The sequence below is a fragment of the Lissotriton helveticus genome, chromosome 5_1 (genome assembly GCF_964261635.1).
Source record: "Lissotriton helveticus chromosome 5_1, aLisHel1.1, whole genome shotgun sequence".
Taxonomy (NCBI): Eukaryota; Metazoa; Chordata; class Amphibia; order Caudata; family Salamandridae; genus Lissotriton; species Lissotriton helveticus.
The window spans coordinates 1,938,714,578-1,938,731,703 of record NC_136065.1 but is presented as its reverse complement, the minus strand read 5'-3'; the positions used below and the strand labels follow the sequence as shown (position 1 = coordinate 1,938,731,703).

At 49.4% G+C, this 17,126-nt stretch overlaps 1 protein-coding gene across 1 annotated transcript in view; it reads left to right on the top strand.

Annotated features, from left to right (window-relative positions):
- The window catches only part of CDK5RAP3 (CDK5 regulatory subunit associated protein 3), a 69,592-nt gene that overhangs the window by 26,807 nt on the left and 25,659 nt on the right, over window positions 1-17,126 (top strand). The window contains exons 9-10 of the mRNA XM_078645572.1: window positions 1,968-2,096; window positions 5,567-5,645. Of these exons, the coding sequence (XP_078501698.1) occupies window positions 1,968-2,096; window positions 5,567-5,645 (208 nt within the window). The remainder of the gene's footprint in view (window positions 1-1,967; window positions 2,097-5,566; window positions 5,646-17,126) is intronic.

Below are 17,126 nucleotides of genomic sequence, written 5' to 3'. Positions count from 1 at the left end.
TCCACATTTATTTAACTGTTAAATATGCAGTCATGCTTGAATGCCTGGCAGGTTTCATGCTGTGAAAATTCACAGAAGATAAATCAATGAACTTATATGAAAATATGCCAATTTCAGTATCAACCTCGTGCATATCTACTGCTGTTAAATCTTCTTTACTAAAATTCCTTTCTCATTTAACCCCCTTACCTATCAATCTACACAGCTATTTGCCTGGCAGTCATGTCAGAGAGTATTTAGGATTACTCAAAAAGCAACCCAATTTCCGTTTTTATCCACATTTAAAAATAAATATAGACAAGAACATAAATGTTTTCTGTCTGTATATATCTGTAAAAATCAGTAAAAACTGAAAACAGGTAGCCTTAAGTATAAAAAAGGCACTCCCAGTGTAGGTAAATGAACTACTGCTGTAGGTAGCAAGCAGATTAAGTATGTCTTTCCAGCTCTAATAGTCTCAGAAAGTGTTTGGAGGAACCCTAGGGCAGGTCATAACAGAGACTTTTATAGTGTTTGCTACCCTTGGTGCAAATGAGCTTGTACATCCTGCCTCTCACGTCAGGGCACGTGTGCGCAGAAACGCACACAACCAAAAGCAGATCAGCAGTTAAATAACATAAACATTGCACCCTTAACCAGGGCATTCAGAAAAAATACATTCTGCAAATGTCATGTGACTTAATAGCTCTGAAGTAAGCATATCTCCGCAGATACCCCTTTCTATGCTTGCCTCGCAGTGATGAAACTTAATGAATGAACCGATTGCATAAAGCAACTATGTACTCTTTCATGCTACCACTGATATTTTAAACTAGTGCAATAATCAGCATGATGTCAGGTGAACATAGAAAAAGTAATGTGACTCGTGTTATTTTTGCAGGAAAGCAGCCTTCTTGATTTCTTGTGCGCTATATGAAAGCAAAGATTATAGTAAATATTATTACATATATTGATAAGAAAATAATTCCTTTTTACCTATTGTAAATCACACACATCTCTTTACATGTAAGGGAATGATGAGCTTAAATTCAGTCAAATGAAAACATTTTGAAACAAACAGCACAGTACCTTAGTTGGCACATTTAAAAAGTGCATTTAAGAAGTGGATACCCTGCCAATAAAGAAATCAATTGTGTGAAATATTTCTTTGAATGAGTGGGCTTTGCCGCCTCTCTCCTGCCACCGTAGTCAGTTGTCTGGGTGTGCCACGTTATGGAGTCTGCCCTGATCAAATGAAGGTTCAAACAGCTCTTGTTTTCCTGAAAAAAAACAGACCTCCTAATCAAATGCAATGAGAAACAAGCATTAGAAATGCAATAGGTCTTGCACGCTTTTGAGTTAGAGCTATTAGCATAGCTCAACAGCTACCGGACAGAAATTGCCCCTTTGCAGGTGTCAAACAGAGCATTGCTCCGTGAAACGATGTTGATAGCCTGTAAAATAAAAAAGATCAGGCTGACCAGGAGGAACCGTTGACGCATCGGAATGGCCAACCCAAGCAAACAATGAGTGAAATCGCCCAGGCGTGACCCAAGCATGCAAAGGTGAGAGAATCAGACACAATGCACCAATAAAAACCCTGTATTTCTACATTGCACAACAGCAAACAAATGGCAATTCATGGACATGCCAAAAGCTGATAGAGGAGATAACAACAGGTCTTGCAGATACCGTATGCGCACTGCCTAGGCTCGACCTAAAAAGGAAAACCAGAAACACAGATAGAATGACTGGGTTTCAGGTACTGACAGGCTATCATGTTAATAAAGATTGCGATGTGCTAGAAGTTTCAGACTAGTCTTCATGCTGCAGGCGCAACCTTGGAAAGCGTCCTTGAAATTCAGCCCCAAGGCAAGATAGCAGAATGCTGGCATGCAGATAGTCAGAGGTAACACAACGCACATCCACATCTGCTGCTAGGTTCTATATTTCTGCATTACTTGACCACACCACTTGTGTCTTTGCAGATTGACTGGGGCGATTTCAGCACTGAGTCTGTACCTGCTCCAGAAGTAATCGATTACGGCATCTCTGTCAGCGAGGAGGCCCAGAATGATGACATTGACTGGGGTATCTCCCTGGAGCAGGACCCAGAGGTGAGTGTGAGGGACCGGCTAGTCAAATGGTGGTGTTGCTTTTCAGGGGTCGGAGTAATCCCTCGGGGAGCAGGTGTGGGTGCTTATTCCCGGGGAGCCACCTGTGGGCAATATTGGCAAAGGCTAGCTGTGTTTGTGGTACTCCAGTAGTGCGAATGCTCAGTGCTTATTTCCAGAGTTGGGGGAATGCGGACAGAGTGTGTGTGGCCTATCTCACTATAGATCGGGTTAACGGATACACCTTATTACTGGGTGTGCTCCCCCAGATGGGGTTTGTTAGTGCTGTTTGTGTAGGTGCTGCAGCACCGTTGTCCTACCACAGTTAGATGCTGCTTCCAAATTTGATGGGTATCAAACATTAAATTAGTGCAAGCCGCACAACAGCACAACCAGCAAGAGCACCATTGAAACTTGGTGTCTTACAGTTTGGCAGGAATTCAGACCCTGGTGGCCTGATGCACTGTGATACTCTGTAACTCTTTTCTGTGGTCCTCGGCAGTGTCTGGGCCCGTATGAATTCTGTACACCACTTCTGGCCCACTACGAACTGACTGTTCACTTCCTGCGAGTAATGAGAAAGGACTGAGAGCATTAGAAGGTTTCTCACTCTTTGAAGTGGTCCTGGTTGCCTGATCGTGGTCTAAGGCTGCCAGTTCAATCCACAAAGACCAAGATGTATCTCTGGCGATAAGTTCTGAACACCAGTGTCCAGGCTGAACATAGGAGATACCAAGTCACATGATTACCTGCTGCTCAGTTAGCCATGAAACAATTTCTTGTGAGCCCAGGTCTCCAACTGAGGGGAGCGCAGAGGTCTCCAACTGAGGAGAGCGCAGAGATCTCCAGCTGAGGGGAGCGCAGAGGTCTGCAGGTGAGGGGAATGCAGAGGTCTACAGCTGAGGGGAAGCGCAGAGGTCTGTAGCTGAGGGGAGTGGAGAGGTCTGCAGCTGAGGGGGAGCGCAGAGGTCTGCAGCTGAGGGGGAGCGCAGAGGTCTGCAGCTGAGGGGGAGCGCAGAGGTCTGCAGCTGAGGGGGAGCGCAGAGGTCTGCAGCTGAGGGGGAGCGCAGAGGTCTGCAGCTGAGGGGGAGCGCAGAGGCCTGCAGCTGAGGGGGAGCGCAGAGGCCTGCAGCTGAGGGGCAGCGCAGAGGCCTGCAGCTGAGGGGCAGCGCAGAGGCCTGCAGCTGAGGGGCAGCGCAGAGGCCTGCAGCTGAGGGGCAGCGCAGAGGTCTGCAGCTGAGGGGCAGCGCAGAGGTCTGCAGCTGAGGGGCAGCGCAGAGGTCTGCAGCTAAGGGGCAGCGCAGAGGTCTGCAGCTAAGGGGCAGCGCAGAGGTCTGCAGCTAAGGCGCAGCACAGAGGTCTGCAGCTAAGGGGTAGCGCAGAGGTCTGCAGCTAAGGGGTAGCGCAGAGGTCTGCAGCTAAGGGGTAGCGCAGAGGTCTGCAGCTAAGGGGTAGCGCAGAGGTCTGCAGCTAAGGGGCAGCGCAGAGGTCTAGCTGAGGGGCAGCGCAGAGGTCTGCAGGTGAGGGCAGCGCATAGGTCTGCAGGTGAGGGGCAGCGCAGAGGTCTGCAGCTGAGGGGAGCACAGAGGTCTGCAGCTGAGGGGAGCGCAGAGGCCTGCAGCTGAGGGGGGAGCACAGAGGTCTGCAGCTGAGGGGGAAGCGCAGAGGTCTGCAGCTGAGGGGGAAGCGCAGAGGTCTGCAGCTGAGGGGGAAGCGCAGCGGTCTGCAGCTGAGGGGGAAGCGCAGCGGTCTGCAGCTGAGGGGGAAGCGCAGCGGTCTGCAGCTGAGGGGGAAGCGCAGAGGTCTGCAGCTGAGGGGGAAGCGCAGAGGTCTGCAGCTGAGGGGGAAGCGCAGAGGTCTGCAGCTTAGGGGGAAGCGCAGAGGTCTGCAGCTGAGGGGGAAGGGCAGAGGTCTGCAGCTGAGGGGGAGCGCAGCGGTCTACAGCTGAGTGGGAGCGCAGCGGTCTGCAGCTGAGTGGGAGCGCAGCGGTCTGCAGCTGAGTGGGAGCGCAGCGGTCTGCAGCTGAGTGGGAGCGCAGCGGTCTGCAGCTGAGTGGGAGCGCAGCGGTCTGCAGCTGAGTGGGAGCGCAGCGGTCTGCAGCTGAGTGGGAGCGCAGCGGTCTGCAGCTGAGTGGGAGCGCAGCGGTCTGCAGCTGAGTGGGAGCGCAGCGGTCTGCAGCTGAGTGGGAGCGCAGCGGTCTGCAGCTGAGTGGGAGCGCAGCGGTCTGCAGCTGAGTGGGAGCGCAGCGGTCTGCAGCTGAGTGGGAGCGCAGCGGTCTGCACCTGAGGGGGAAGCGCAGAGATCTGCAGCTGAAGGGGAGGCACAGAGGTCTGCAGCTGAGGGGGATGCGCAGAGGTCTGCAGCTGAGGGGGATGCGCAGAGGTCTGCAGCTGAGGGGGAAGCGCAGAGGTCTGCAGCTGAGGGGGAAACGCAGAGGTCTGCAGCTGAGGGGGAAGCGCAGAGGTCTGCAGCTGAGGGGGAAGCGCAGAGGTCTGCAGCTGAGGGGGAAGCGCAGCGGTCTGCAGCTGAAGGGGAGCGCAGCGGTCTGCAGCTGAGTGGGAGCGCAGCGGTCTGCAGCTGAGTGGGAGCGCAGAGGTCTGCAGCTGAGTGGGAGCGCAGAGGTGATTAGTGAGTCTAGGTCTCCAGCTCAGGCGCAGCCACCTAGAGATGGTAGTAGGATCCTGTCTCCAGCTGGAGGTGCAGCGGTCAAGAGTAGCAGCTGAGGGCACGACCGCATAGAAATGATTAGTGGAAAAAGGTCTCCGGCTAAGGGTGATGTGGCTTAGTAGGCCCAGATCTCCATACGAGCACACGAATGCCTAGAGGTGATTAGTGGGACCAAGTACCCCACTGATGGACAGCTGCTTAGAGGTGAGTAGTGTGTCCAGGTCTTCAGCTGAGGCCCCAACCTCCTAGTGGGGATTAGTGGACCCAGGTTCCCAGCTAAGTGTGCTGCCACCTAGAAAGGACTAGTGAGCTGAGGTTGCAGGTCCTAGGGTGTGATTAGTAGGCTCAGGACTCCAGCTGAGGATTTGGAGGTGGTGAAGGATCCTAGGTCTCCAACTTAGGTCGCCGCTGCCTAGTGGGGAATACTGGACCTTTGTGTCTCCAGCGGCGGGTGCGACCACTTAGGGGTTATTAGTGGACCCAGGTCTCAAGCCGAGGATGCAGCTTTCTATACGTGATTAGTGTGTCCATGTCTTCAGCTGAGAACACAGCTACCTAAGGCCCAGGTCTCCAGCTCTGGACACAAGCCCCTAACAGTGACTAGTGGACCCAGTTCTCCACCCTAGGACGCAGCCACCTAAAGATGATAAGGGAGCCCAGGTCTATAACTGAGGGCGCGACTGCCTAAAGGTGGTTTGTGCGCCTTAGCCTCCAGATGAAGGCTCGGTTACTCGGAGGTTATTGTTTGGACCAGGCTGTCCATTGGTGTGTACTGACCCTCATGACTCTTACTTGTCTCTTTCCAGGACACTGGAGCCATAGATTGGAACATCACAGAGGACGGCGCCCCCGAGCTGATAACAGTACTGGAATCTGGGACTCCTGGTGAGTGGCGCCTGGCGAAGAGCAACACACATTTGTCTAGAGCAGGGTTCTTCAATGTCGGTCCTGGAGGGCCTGAGCCATGCCAGATATTTATGATAACTGCATTCATCTAAATGTGGATATGCTAAAAATCTGGCATGGATCCGGACCTCCAGGACCGACATTGGAACACACTGGTCTAGAGGCTAAATAAAGTAGAGGCTGTGACGTTGTGAACATCTGCCATATGACACAGTGAGATACTAGTGTGCTGTACAGTGGCAAGCCTTGGACATATGTACGTTCACAGCGGCCACCCCTGGCTTGCTGCCCATTGCCCCTGGTGCTGCTTTTGTGACCTCAGATGTGGCTAAAGCAGTACCAAGAACAGAAGGTAAACCATGTTCTGGTGAGAACTGTTTATTTGCTGCAACTTCCACTGGGTGATTACACATTCCATTTTTTTAATCAGTACATTCTGTAGTGCAGTCTTTAAAATACAAGATAATATTAAACAATATAGAAAACACACATTGTTAAACTTGTTGCCAAGTTCCATCATTGTTAATACGTGAAAAATTGTGTTTGAACATAATCATCACCTCTGTGCTCCACAAATGTAATCGTTCCTTACAAGCGATCGTAAGCAATACAATTTTCAACAATGAGTAATCAAGCCAATAACATAGTTCATAAGCAATATGTAGTTCATATGAATTAATACCGGTGGGCATGACTTCTATTGTTTTTATAATCTCATTTTGGTGTATCTCCATGAGATTTAGCAGTATATTTTCAATTTGAGATGTACACCAGGCTTCAGTGACCAAGGTCTTGTGGCATAACTCACTGGGATTCAGTGCCAAAGGTTATGGTGAGTGAAGTCATTTGATTTAGTATGTGGTCAAATGTACGGTGTGTGGGGGTATTAAATTAGTTTGACTGGCCTACCCTGATTAATGTATCTAATATCCAGTAATAACATGAAGATGAACAAGCAAATAACCAATCCATGTATTTGAGTGTGTCGCATGAACCGTGTTGCTTATGTGTGTGGGAAGAATGCTAAGCTAGACTTTTGTTTTTACTGTAATATGTGAATAAAGAGTTGGGGGCGGAACAGGTGAGTTAAAAAAAGTAAAAAGGGTATAAGAAGTATGAAAATGGTGACTGGCAGAAGGTGATGCCACATATTAACAAGAAAACAAAGACAGCAAGCAAGCGGGAAGGCCTTCAATCACTTGGACAATAACAAGTGCAAAACAATTCAGTTCTAGCCACCTTCCTCGCTGACACTTATCTTGGTTCCTTCTCATCGCCTATGGTTTCTGATATGATAAATATGTAATTTGTAGGGCCCTTTACAGGGTTATATGGCATTAGACTGATTGATCAATAGTTACTGCACTGAGGGAGTCAAGCGAAAGCTGTTCAATTGCTGTATACTGTTGTAGACAGATAGTAGTGACAAGTACGTCGAATGCACAGTTTGGGCTCCGTTTAGAAAAGCATTGCATCGATGGCACATAGAACTTTACATCCAGGGAATAATGTACAGAGATGGCATCAAAAAAGCGGTGAATTGAGTTCCCTAGTGCTCACTTGAATTTCACTCCTCTCTAGTATAGTCTGAGCAGTAATGCGGTGCACAACAAAGGAGGGATGCACACCCAACATACACAATCAGGACCAGCAGGTTCTATATAGACATCTATACAGCCTTATGGGACACGCAATTTATAATAATTCATCTTCAGTCGTTGTGTTCAATCTTGCTCTTAAGAGTGCTTTAGTCCACTTTGCATCAGCCAACATGTGTTTCGTCGTAATCACGACATCATGGATAGAGGTGGCTCTGCAGGATATTCAAAGCCATTGACTCGATTATGCGCGTTATGTCTCCAAAAGCATCATAACCGCAGGATCCTATCTGGTGACCAAACAGACCTTATTTGTAGGCTGCGGCTTGCTTCATGGGATTCCTAATGAATATCTTCTCTTTGCACCCGAAGGAAAGAGACGTGACACTTCGACTACAAAATAGGGTCTGTTACATCGAGAACGCCTGCGTGAAGGCACTACATGTTAATAATAAAATAATAATAATAAAATAAAATTAATAAATAAAAATAATAATAAAACCGTGGTTTTATTCCATCTGCTCCCGGGGATACTCCGAATGACGTGAAGGTCTCGGTGTCCGAAACCTTGTCCACCCTGCCGGCTATGTCCAACGGGGTATTTGACATTCTGAGCCTTAAAATTAAATCTGGCTCCCCCCTAGACCCACTGAAGCCGGAGTTCTTCGCCCGTCTCCCGCCTCTCTGTCGGGAGCCCATTTTGGATTTGATTAATCTCTCCCTCAGTGAGGGCATGGTTCCGCCATCCTGGAAGCAAGCTGTGGTCAGCCCTATTTTGAAGAAAACCAACTCTGACCCCTTGCTCCCGGAGAACTATCGGCCCATCTCCCTCTTACCTTGGACCGCCAAGGTCACTGAGGCGCACGTGAATTCCATCTTGTCTGCACACCTCTCTCGTAATAACATTCTTGACGAGAGCCAAAATGGTTTTCGCGCTCAACACAGCACTGAAACTGCTTTGCTCTTTATGATCGAGCATTTGCGGTTGGTGCTGGACGCGGGGCAGACTGCGGCGCTCCTATTGTTAGACCTGAGCGCCGCATTCGACACGGTGTCTCACGACATCCTGTTGCGGCGATTGGAGGAAGTGGGTATTGTGGGGAAGGCTCTTCAGTGGTTCCGCTCCTTCCTCTCGGACCGGTCTTTCAAGGTAGCCATTCCACCTGGCCAGTCCTTGCTCCATCCCCTGGAACTGGGAGTCCCTCAGGGCTCTGCCCTTAGCCCCACTTTATTCAACTTGTATGTGAAGCCGCTGGCTGCTGTCGTCAGGCAATTTGGCCTCACCATGACATCGTATGCCGATGACACGCAGCTGGCGGTGACACTTAGTGGGGACCCTGAGGTGACTGCGCTCAGATTCCGGGCAGGACTTATAGCTGTGGCTAGTTGGATGCGTAATAACTGCCTACAGCTTAATGCCAAGAAGACCGAGGTCCTGATTGTAGGGAAGCAGGCGGACCTCTGGGGAGATCAGTGGTGGCCTCCCGAACTAGGGGTGATCCCCCTCCCAGCGGCCGAAGTGAAAAATCTGGGGGTCTGGCTGGAGTCTAATCTATCTTTTACCAGCCACACGAAGAAGGCAGCAGCTACCTGTTATGGTATTCTGCGAGGACTGAGACCAGTCCTCAAATTCTTCGACCCTCCCACTCGACAACTGGTGATGCAGGCCTCCATCCTTTCCCGGATTGACTACGGGAGCGCTTTGCTTCTAGGAGTCAACCAGGCGGAAGCCACTAGGCTTCAGAGGGTGCAGAATGCGGCTGCACGGGCTATTGTTGGCCTCCCAAGACGCTGCTCGGTTTCGACCGTTCTGACCTCTCTTCATTGGCTTCCGGTCAGACAGAGAATCAAATTCAAGGCTCTCTGTCTGACATTTAAGATTCTGAAGCTTTCCTCTCCCCCCGCCTTGGTGGGCCTCATCTCGGCGTATGTCCCCTCGCGGTCCCTCAGATCTGAATCACTCCATTTGGTGAGTAAGCCTAGGTTCAGGCTGAGCAGGATGGGAGGTCGTTCCTTCCGTGTTCTGGCGGCTGATCTGTGGAACTCCCTTCCTGTGCACATTCGCGCCCTTAATAGTCTGACTCTTTTTAGACGGGCCATTAAAACTCACTTGTTCTGCCTGTGATCTGAAATCCTCCTCTTTTCAGCTCGGATCTGTTGTGTTGTGTACATGATCTGGCGCCAGGACGCCCCTTTGCTGGGGCAGCTGTTGCGCCTAATAAATGTTATTAACATAACATAACATAACATAACATGGAGTGCTATGTCATCAGGTTGTAAGGCTTTTGCACCTATGTTGACGTTATTTTTAAAAGGGGCGCCCTGAGTAGAAAAAAAAAATTCTCTTTACCCATCAGGCATCATTAACAGTAAAAAATCACAGACGTAAGATGCTGCTTTGTTCGATTATGTCTCCTTGGATTTTGAAATGTATTGCGAGTAGGCTTGCCATCTGGCTGTTTTCATACTGGCATGACCAGTATTTTAATGCCCTGCCCCATGCAAAAAAAATAGGAAAATAACCTAAAGCTGGTAATTTCCCCTCATCAGTACTTAAAACAGTAAATATAAGAAGAAAGCACTTTAAAATGTGTTCTAGAGCTGCTTTAATGATCCCTGGTAAATTAAACAAAACAATAAAAATATTAAAAATTAAAACAGACGAGTTTCTATAAAGTTGTATTTATTTGTTGTGTTAGGGCGCTTGCTGAATCTTAGAACTTAAACGAATGGGCGGTATTTTTCCTGTGGGAAAGGCGACAACCCTATCATTCACCAGACTGCCGAGTTGATTACTGGTTGTGCCCAATCCAGCTCATGGTTTATATTTGTTCTAGTGGTTAAGTTGGTGAGTGTTGGAGCTCGGGATCTGGAGTTCTGCTCCTTTCTCCAACCACAATTAGACAAATCTCGTTAGCCTAATCTCATATCTGCCAGTGCGGGTTGACGTCATCACAGTGAGTCATTTGACACAGTTATTGTTCAGTCCGTTATTTTCATTGTGGTAAAACCAGAGGCCGTTCAGAGCTTAACCACTAGATGGCGAAAATACTTACAATGTGAACATCTGATTGATGAAGATCGCAAAAGTAGGACTTTTCTTTCCCTAAATATTGGCTCAAGTTAAAGAAAGACCACATCTTTACCTACATATACAGACCGCTGCGGCTCCTCCGCTAAGGCAGAGGATAGCACCCCACTGCTTTTCAGCCGTGCAAAAAAGGAAAAATAAAATGATAATCACACAATGGTATCATTTAATTTTTCTGTGCTGAAGCCAGTTTTGGGGTGGGGCTTGACTGTCGTCACAGCTGTCAGGGGGAGGAGTGGTTGGTGCACTTAAATGTGCATAACGGTTTGACCAGCCGGCCAAACTGTCATGCTCACTTAGCATGGTCTCCACCCGGCTGTATTGCATAGCCTGTGCCGAGAACATGCACAGGCTCCCGCTCATGCCTGACAGCCGACCCAGGCTGCTCAGACCTATCACGACGCTGCTGTCATGCTGGTGACAGCAGCGTCATGATTGGCTTAGGGGAGCCTGTTTGTTTCCTGCTTCTGGGAAGAGAAGTAGAGGAGAGACGATGAAGGAGAGACCTCGACTGTTGAGGTAAGGGAAATGTTCTTTTTTTTTTTTCACCCCACTCCCTGCCGCGTACCGCTACCCCGTTCCATACCTGCCGCCTCTGTAGACAAATATTACGTATTTTCATGCCATGTCAACTCAAAATGCTGTCCCGGGTGTTGATGACAATGTCACAAAGTCAACTGACAAACCAGTGAAGGTTGCATGCCGACAGAACCAGGGAAGGCAGTGGCGTAGCGGAAAATGTTGTCGCCCCGCCCCCCCCCCACCAAATGTGATACGGACCACCAAGTCACCAAAATCTCTCAAATATTCTATAGGCTAAATGGCTCCCCGAAGGGTTGTTTTGCCATCTGAAGGGCTGTGGCCCCCCTTATGCCACAGAGTCTGCATGGGCCTGTGTTATGCCCCTGAGGGAAGGCTTTTACAGGGGATAAGTCCAGTCCTGCCAAGTACCACGTATCAGGCATTAGATTAACTCGTTTCATTGTGGTGGTCCGCATCACTGCACTGAAACGAAAGGTCATTCATTGTAGCGCCTCCTCTGCTGTCAAAGCTGGAGCGCTGCTAATGCACTATTGCTGACTGAATTTAAGCTAGAGTGGAAGCGCGCATTCAAGGTGCGCGCTGCTGAGCCCTTCCGACAGGCTTGGGGGCTTGCTTAGCTGCTACAATGTCACACATTCACCCAGCATATCGCGCCGCGGCATTACTGATGCAACTGAGTGATGTCAGCCACATTTCAAAGAAGGTTCCTGCTGCCCGCAGTGCGAGTGGGCGCCAGCAGTTGATGAGAAAGTATGGGCTGCTGGCGGCAATGAGTCAGTGCATCAGCTTGCACTTGCGCGGGAATCTAAATGAATCCCGTTGACCCCACACCAGCAGCTGAGTGAACCTGACCGCCGGAGTGGTTCCTCAGCTACAGCCTGCCCAGAGCACTCCAGCAGCCCTCCGAATCAATCATACCCAGATGCGTTGCCGCAGGCAGGGCTGCCAGGAGAGTCCAAGTCCCTCGTTGCGGGCAATAGCTAACAGCTGGCGCAATGCTGCTTGGCAACGAGCGGAAAATCGGTATGTGAGGTTTGTTACTCCAATGCTTATGCTGCTATTAATGCTTAATATTAGCTTTTTAGTGCACTGTCATGCTTATTAATGCTGTCACGTCTGTCTGCTAAACCGTTTCAATCACATTAGTCAACGTCCATTCGCAAGGCACAAAGTTGTCCAAGATTCGGAGGCCCTAGCACATCAAACAGAGAAACATTCTGGTGGTTGATAACAGGTGAACGCACTGCGCGCGCATAAAAACGTTGCATGATGTGAAAAAGCTGTGGGTCAGCAGCGCTCTCTCTTTTTTGCTCTTGTGTGTCAGAAAGTCTTCTCCCCTACCCCAGTACTACCAATACACTCTCATTTGCCAACACTACCACTAGTGTCTTAAACTGCGAATAACTACATTTTCTAGCCTAAGCTAGAGGAGGTTCGGGATGTCATTATGGGCATGCAATCAGGCACGGCCACAGGCCTAGACTGCATCCCTATTGAATTTTACAAAACTTATATAGACCTGATGGCACCTATTCTGCGCGAGGTCTTCGAAGAATCCCTTGAAGTGGGAACCCTTCCACCATCCATGAGAGAAGCGTTCATTATTATTTCCCTCCTGAAGCCCGAGAAACCACCTCACCAATGTGGCTCCTACCACCCTCTTTCCTTGCTCAATTGTGATGCGAAGATACTGGCGAAGCTAATTTCCAACAGACTGACTTTACTTCTAGACCGCCTAATATTACCGGATCAATCTGAGTTTGTCCCGGGGAGATCCACCTCTCATAACTTGCGCACGCTCTTTACTGTCCTAGATACTGTTTCCCCTGACCTTCCTCTTGCGGCAGTCTTTCTCAATGCTTCCAAAGCTTTTGACTCTGTCGAATGGGACTACCTATTTGGGGTCATGCAACGGATGGGCTTCCCCCATCTATTTTTTTCATGGATCAAGCTCCTATATTGTCGACCGGGTGCGAGAGTGATGATCAATGGCCACGTGTCAGCGCCCTTCCCAATTGCCAGGGGCACCCGGCAGGGGTGCCCCCTGTCGCCTCTTTTATTTGCGTTGGTCACTGAACCGCTAGCGGCTCGGCTGAGGCAACGACATAACGATATGGCTTTGCGATGTCCACTGCGGCAAATCCTAGTCTCTATGTATGCCGACGACATTACGCTTTACGTCCGAGATCCCAGTTCCAACCTCAACGTGTTCCTTTGGGAGTTTGTTATCTTTGGCGGTATAACTGGAGTCAAGATTAATTGGGGAAAATCATGTCTCTTCCCCCTCACGAACTCGACGCTACGCTTCCCCTTAGATTACCCACTAGATTGGTGTGACGATGATTTCCGCTATCTGGGGATTGGCATCGCACGAGATAAAGAAGAACTTATGAGACTTAACTATGGGGTCGCGCTAACCCGTATCACTGACAAGGTATCCCGCTGGATAAAGCTACCACTGTCGCTAGCCGGACGGGCGTCTTTGAACAAAATGGTCATACTTCCACAACTAATCTACCTTTTTCTTAACATTCCGTATCTCCCAGGGCGCCACTTCTTCGCATTGTTAAAAACTGAATTGATTAGGTTGGTGTGGGGAGGGAAGCAAGCTCGTCTGCAATGGTCGATTCTCACCCGGCCTTATGCCGCAGGTGGCTATGCCATCTCGGACCTAGAATTGTACTACTTAAGCGAACAGGCCCATTATCTATATTACTGGGTACGTCACCACCGATACATGCCGCATATAGCAGCTGAACATTGGCTTGCGCACCCGATCCCCAAAGAGGGGGGATTGTTTGCTGAAATACCAGCTCGAGAACGGACCCAGAATACTATAAATGCCACAGTTACGGCGTGGCACCGCATTGCGACCCTATTGGAAGCTGACTCTTTATACTCCCCACTTTTACCACTGGTCTATCATCCTACTATGCCACTGCTGCAAGAGACGATTTTTCACAAACTTAAGGAGAGAGCTTCTCTCACCACTTGGGGTGCCCTGTTTGAGGATGGCCAGTTCAGTGCGCCGGACAGCCTATTTCGAAATCTGACTCACACACCATTGGATAGCTTCCTATACTTGCGACTCCGAAATGGGATCCGAGCCTTGCATGTCGATTTCCCAGCGGAGCCCCCCACACTGGCACCTCTCCACCTGCTTCTGCAACGTGAAACACCTACAAAACTGGTATCCTTGTTGTACCGTACTATTCAAGAGCAACGAGTGGTAACCACTCCACAAGCTCGAATGCGATGGAGTGAGGAATTAGGGGTTGAACTCACTGATGACCAATGGGAGTTTTGTTGCCTTCAGACTGAGCGTGTATCGGCCAGTAGCCGCTGGCGCATTATACACTACAAATACCTCCACAGGTTGTATTACACACCAGCCAAAATGTACCGGTTTCGGCTGCGAGAATCGGACGCCTGTGAAAGGTGCCATGCGACCAATGCAGATATGTTACACTTAGCTTGGAGCTGTCCGGTAGTCCGAGCCTGCTGGGAGAAGGTCTTTGAGGCTCTGCATCAGATGACTGAGATACAATTGGACACTACTCCACTGATGGCATTGCTTGGCTATGTCCTACCTGTTCCGTCACCATCTCGTAAATACATAGCGTTAGCATTATTGATGGCTAAGAGACGAGTGGCATGCCGCTGGGGTAGAGGGAGGGCTCCCAAGTTTAAGGAATGGCTGGATGACATGACCTATTGCCAGGAACAGCTATCCAATTATGCTGAATTGCTGCCTGCGTCCTCGAGACCTCGAGACATTTGGTCACCACTGACATCCTACCTATCTGCCAGAACGGCAGACGCTGATACAATGAACTTGGCAGATTGCCCCTCGCACTGACCCAACCCTTCATACATGAGTCAACAGCACTGAGAATATTGCTCCACACTCCTGGATATGTCTCAGAGAACACGATCGCACTGAATGCTTCTGTAGATATTGGTTTAGTGACCCCCTGAGACGAATATATGCCCTTCTGTCCTAATATCTGTCGCCTCCCTCTTCCCCCCCCGCGAGCCCCTCCCTAGGAGGCCTCATTTATAGGTTTGTTAGCATGATTCAGTATGAGAGTGCAGTGAACACTGACCACCTGTGTTCCCTCTTTATTCTTTCCTTTTAACCTTCACCCAAAGAGTGTAAATGTAGGTTTATCATTAGCCCATGTCCAATTGTTACATGTTACACTGCAGTGGCTCCTCAATGATTGCTGGACGCAGCCGGCCCGAAGTGGTTGTTGGCGGCTTGCTGTGTACAAGGATAACTGATTTACATGTTTCATATGCTCTGCTCTTTTCATCGGAAGCCGGCCACTTTGTGGATGTAGGCTAACACTCCTGTGTTTGTTATGTTACCGATTAATAATAAAAAATAAAAATAAAAAAAAACTACATTTTCCAGCCTAAAGCTTCAAACACCACAAGTATTGGCAAAGCCAATATTTTTCGCCTGTGCGAAATCTATTGTTTTTAGCTGCTTGGCTAGACAGCTCATGTGCCGTCTCGAAGAGACATGTTGTGTTCTATCTGTGGGCTTATCGGCCGTCCATCGCCTACCATTGGTAAACTTTAGCATTGCTCTCATTTTCTTTGATGCCATTTGTCATGGCATGCGGGTGTCATGCCCTCTTGTGTTTGGCCCTCCAATAGCGCCTGGACCAAGTGCATGTCTTCTTACACTGCCCCTGGTTTGCGGAGCTATATGTTAGAGGCATATGAGCTGCAGATCACACACTAAGCATAGATTGCCACCTGGTGATGGGCCCGGATGTTTGCACTTGTTTTTGTCTTGGAGAAGTCTTTGAAGTCACGAGATAGGTGACTCCTCCTTTGAATGATAGTGCGTATGGGCATTGGCTCCATCTTCAGATTGTTTTTTTCCTTCATTGGGCTCGGATGTGTTTATCGCGCTCCAGTTTGGTGTTGTTACAGATACAACTTTCGACGCACAATCCTTCACCCTTTCTACGGTATTGTTTTCGATCGGGAAACCTAGTCTCCAACATCGAAGTCCTCGATTCTGATCATCGTCGAGGGCCTTCGGGCCTACCTGGGCCTTAGCATCTGGCTCATGGAAAGGACTCCATTCAAAAAGTGTCCTCAATGTGGGTCGAAGTTTCCCCACACTGATCTGCATGAGGTGTGTGACCTCTGTCTTTCACCGTAGCACAAGGCCAGAGACTGTGCAGGTTGTGCCTCTTTCCGCTCCAAGAAGACCATTTGAGATCGTTGAGCTCGAAGAGCAATGGCTCGCTCGTCGATATCCATTCCCGACGACATCTTCCAAAAGAGCGTCAACGTTCCAGAACAGGAGTGCTTTGAAGAACACAGCGCCTCCGAAGCCAAGGACTCCGACATTGAAGACCTCACTCGGCGCAGCGGGTCGTAAGTAGACAAATCGCCCGACCCCCTCCATACACCATCCAAAAAGGCTTCGGTCACACCTTCACCTTCGGGCCCAGGTGCACACACAGAGACTGCTTCCCATGTCCCCCACTTGGGCTTGGCTAAGAAGCCTTCAGGCCACTCGGGCTCGAGTCAGCCTGCCATCGGTACCGAAACTCATTCATCGGCACCGAAAAAGAAAACGCCCTCCACTTCCGCGCCGAACACTGCCTCCACATCGAAGCACTCAGCATCGAAACCACCAATCACCGACCCTTCGACTCCGAAAAACACACGGAGCAGAGCAAAAATCCACTCCCTAAAGGTTCAGAACAACCTGGGAGCCGAAAACTTCGGAACCGAAAAAACCTTCGGAACCCAAGAAAACACCGGTTCCACTTACAAAGACTGTAAAACCTCACAACTCCAAGCCAAAAGACAAAACCGTTCCAGAGACGGTGCCCGTAAAGCAACCGAACCTAAAAAGTTGGCGCCGAAAGACCAGCATCCATCAGAAGAGCTTTTTATGCCAGATCCTAAACAAGAGACTCTTATAAAAGACCCCAAAACTGGTCAGCTTATTTTAAGCTCAAACAAGAGACCATTTGATACACCTGCTCCGGCTCAACCACCAAAAAAACATCCTTCACCATCACCTTCTCCTCCACCTCCACCTCCCCCACCACACCACTCTCCTACACCCCCCCCCCCCCACCACCACGGGATGATGATGATAGCTCAAATAACACAGGGGAGGGTGCAGGGAAAGCGCCACTAGGAGACTTTAGTCCACCTTCTTCCCCTGACCCCTGGGATGATTACAACACT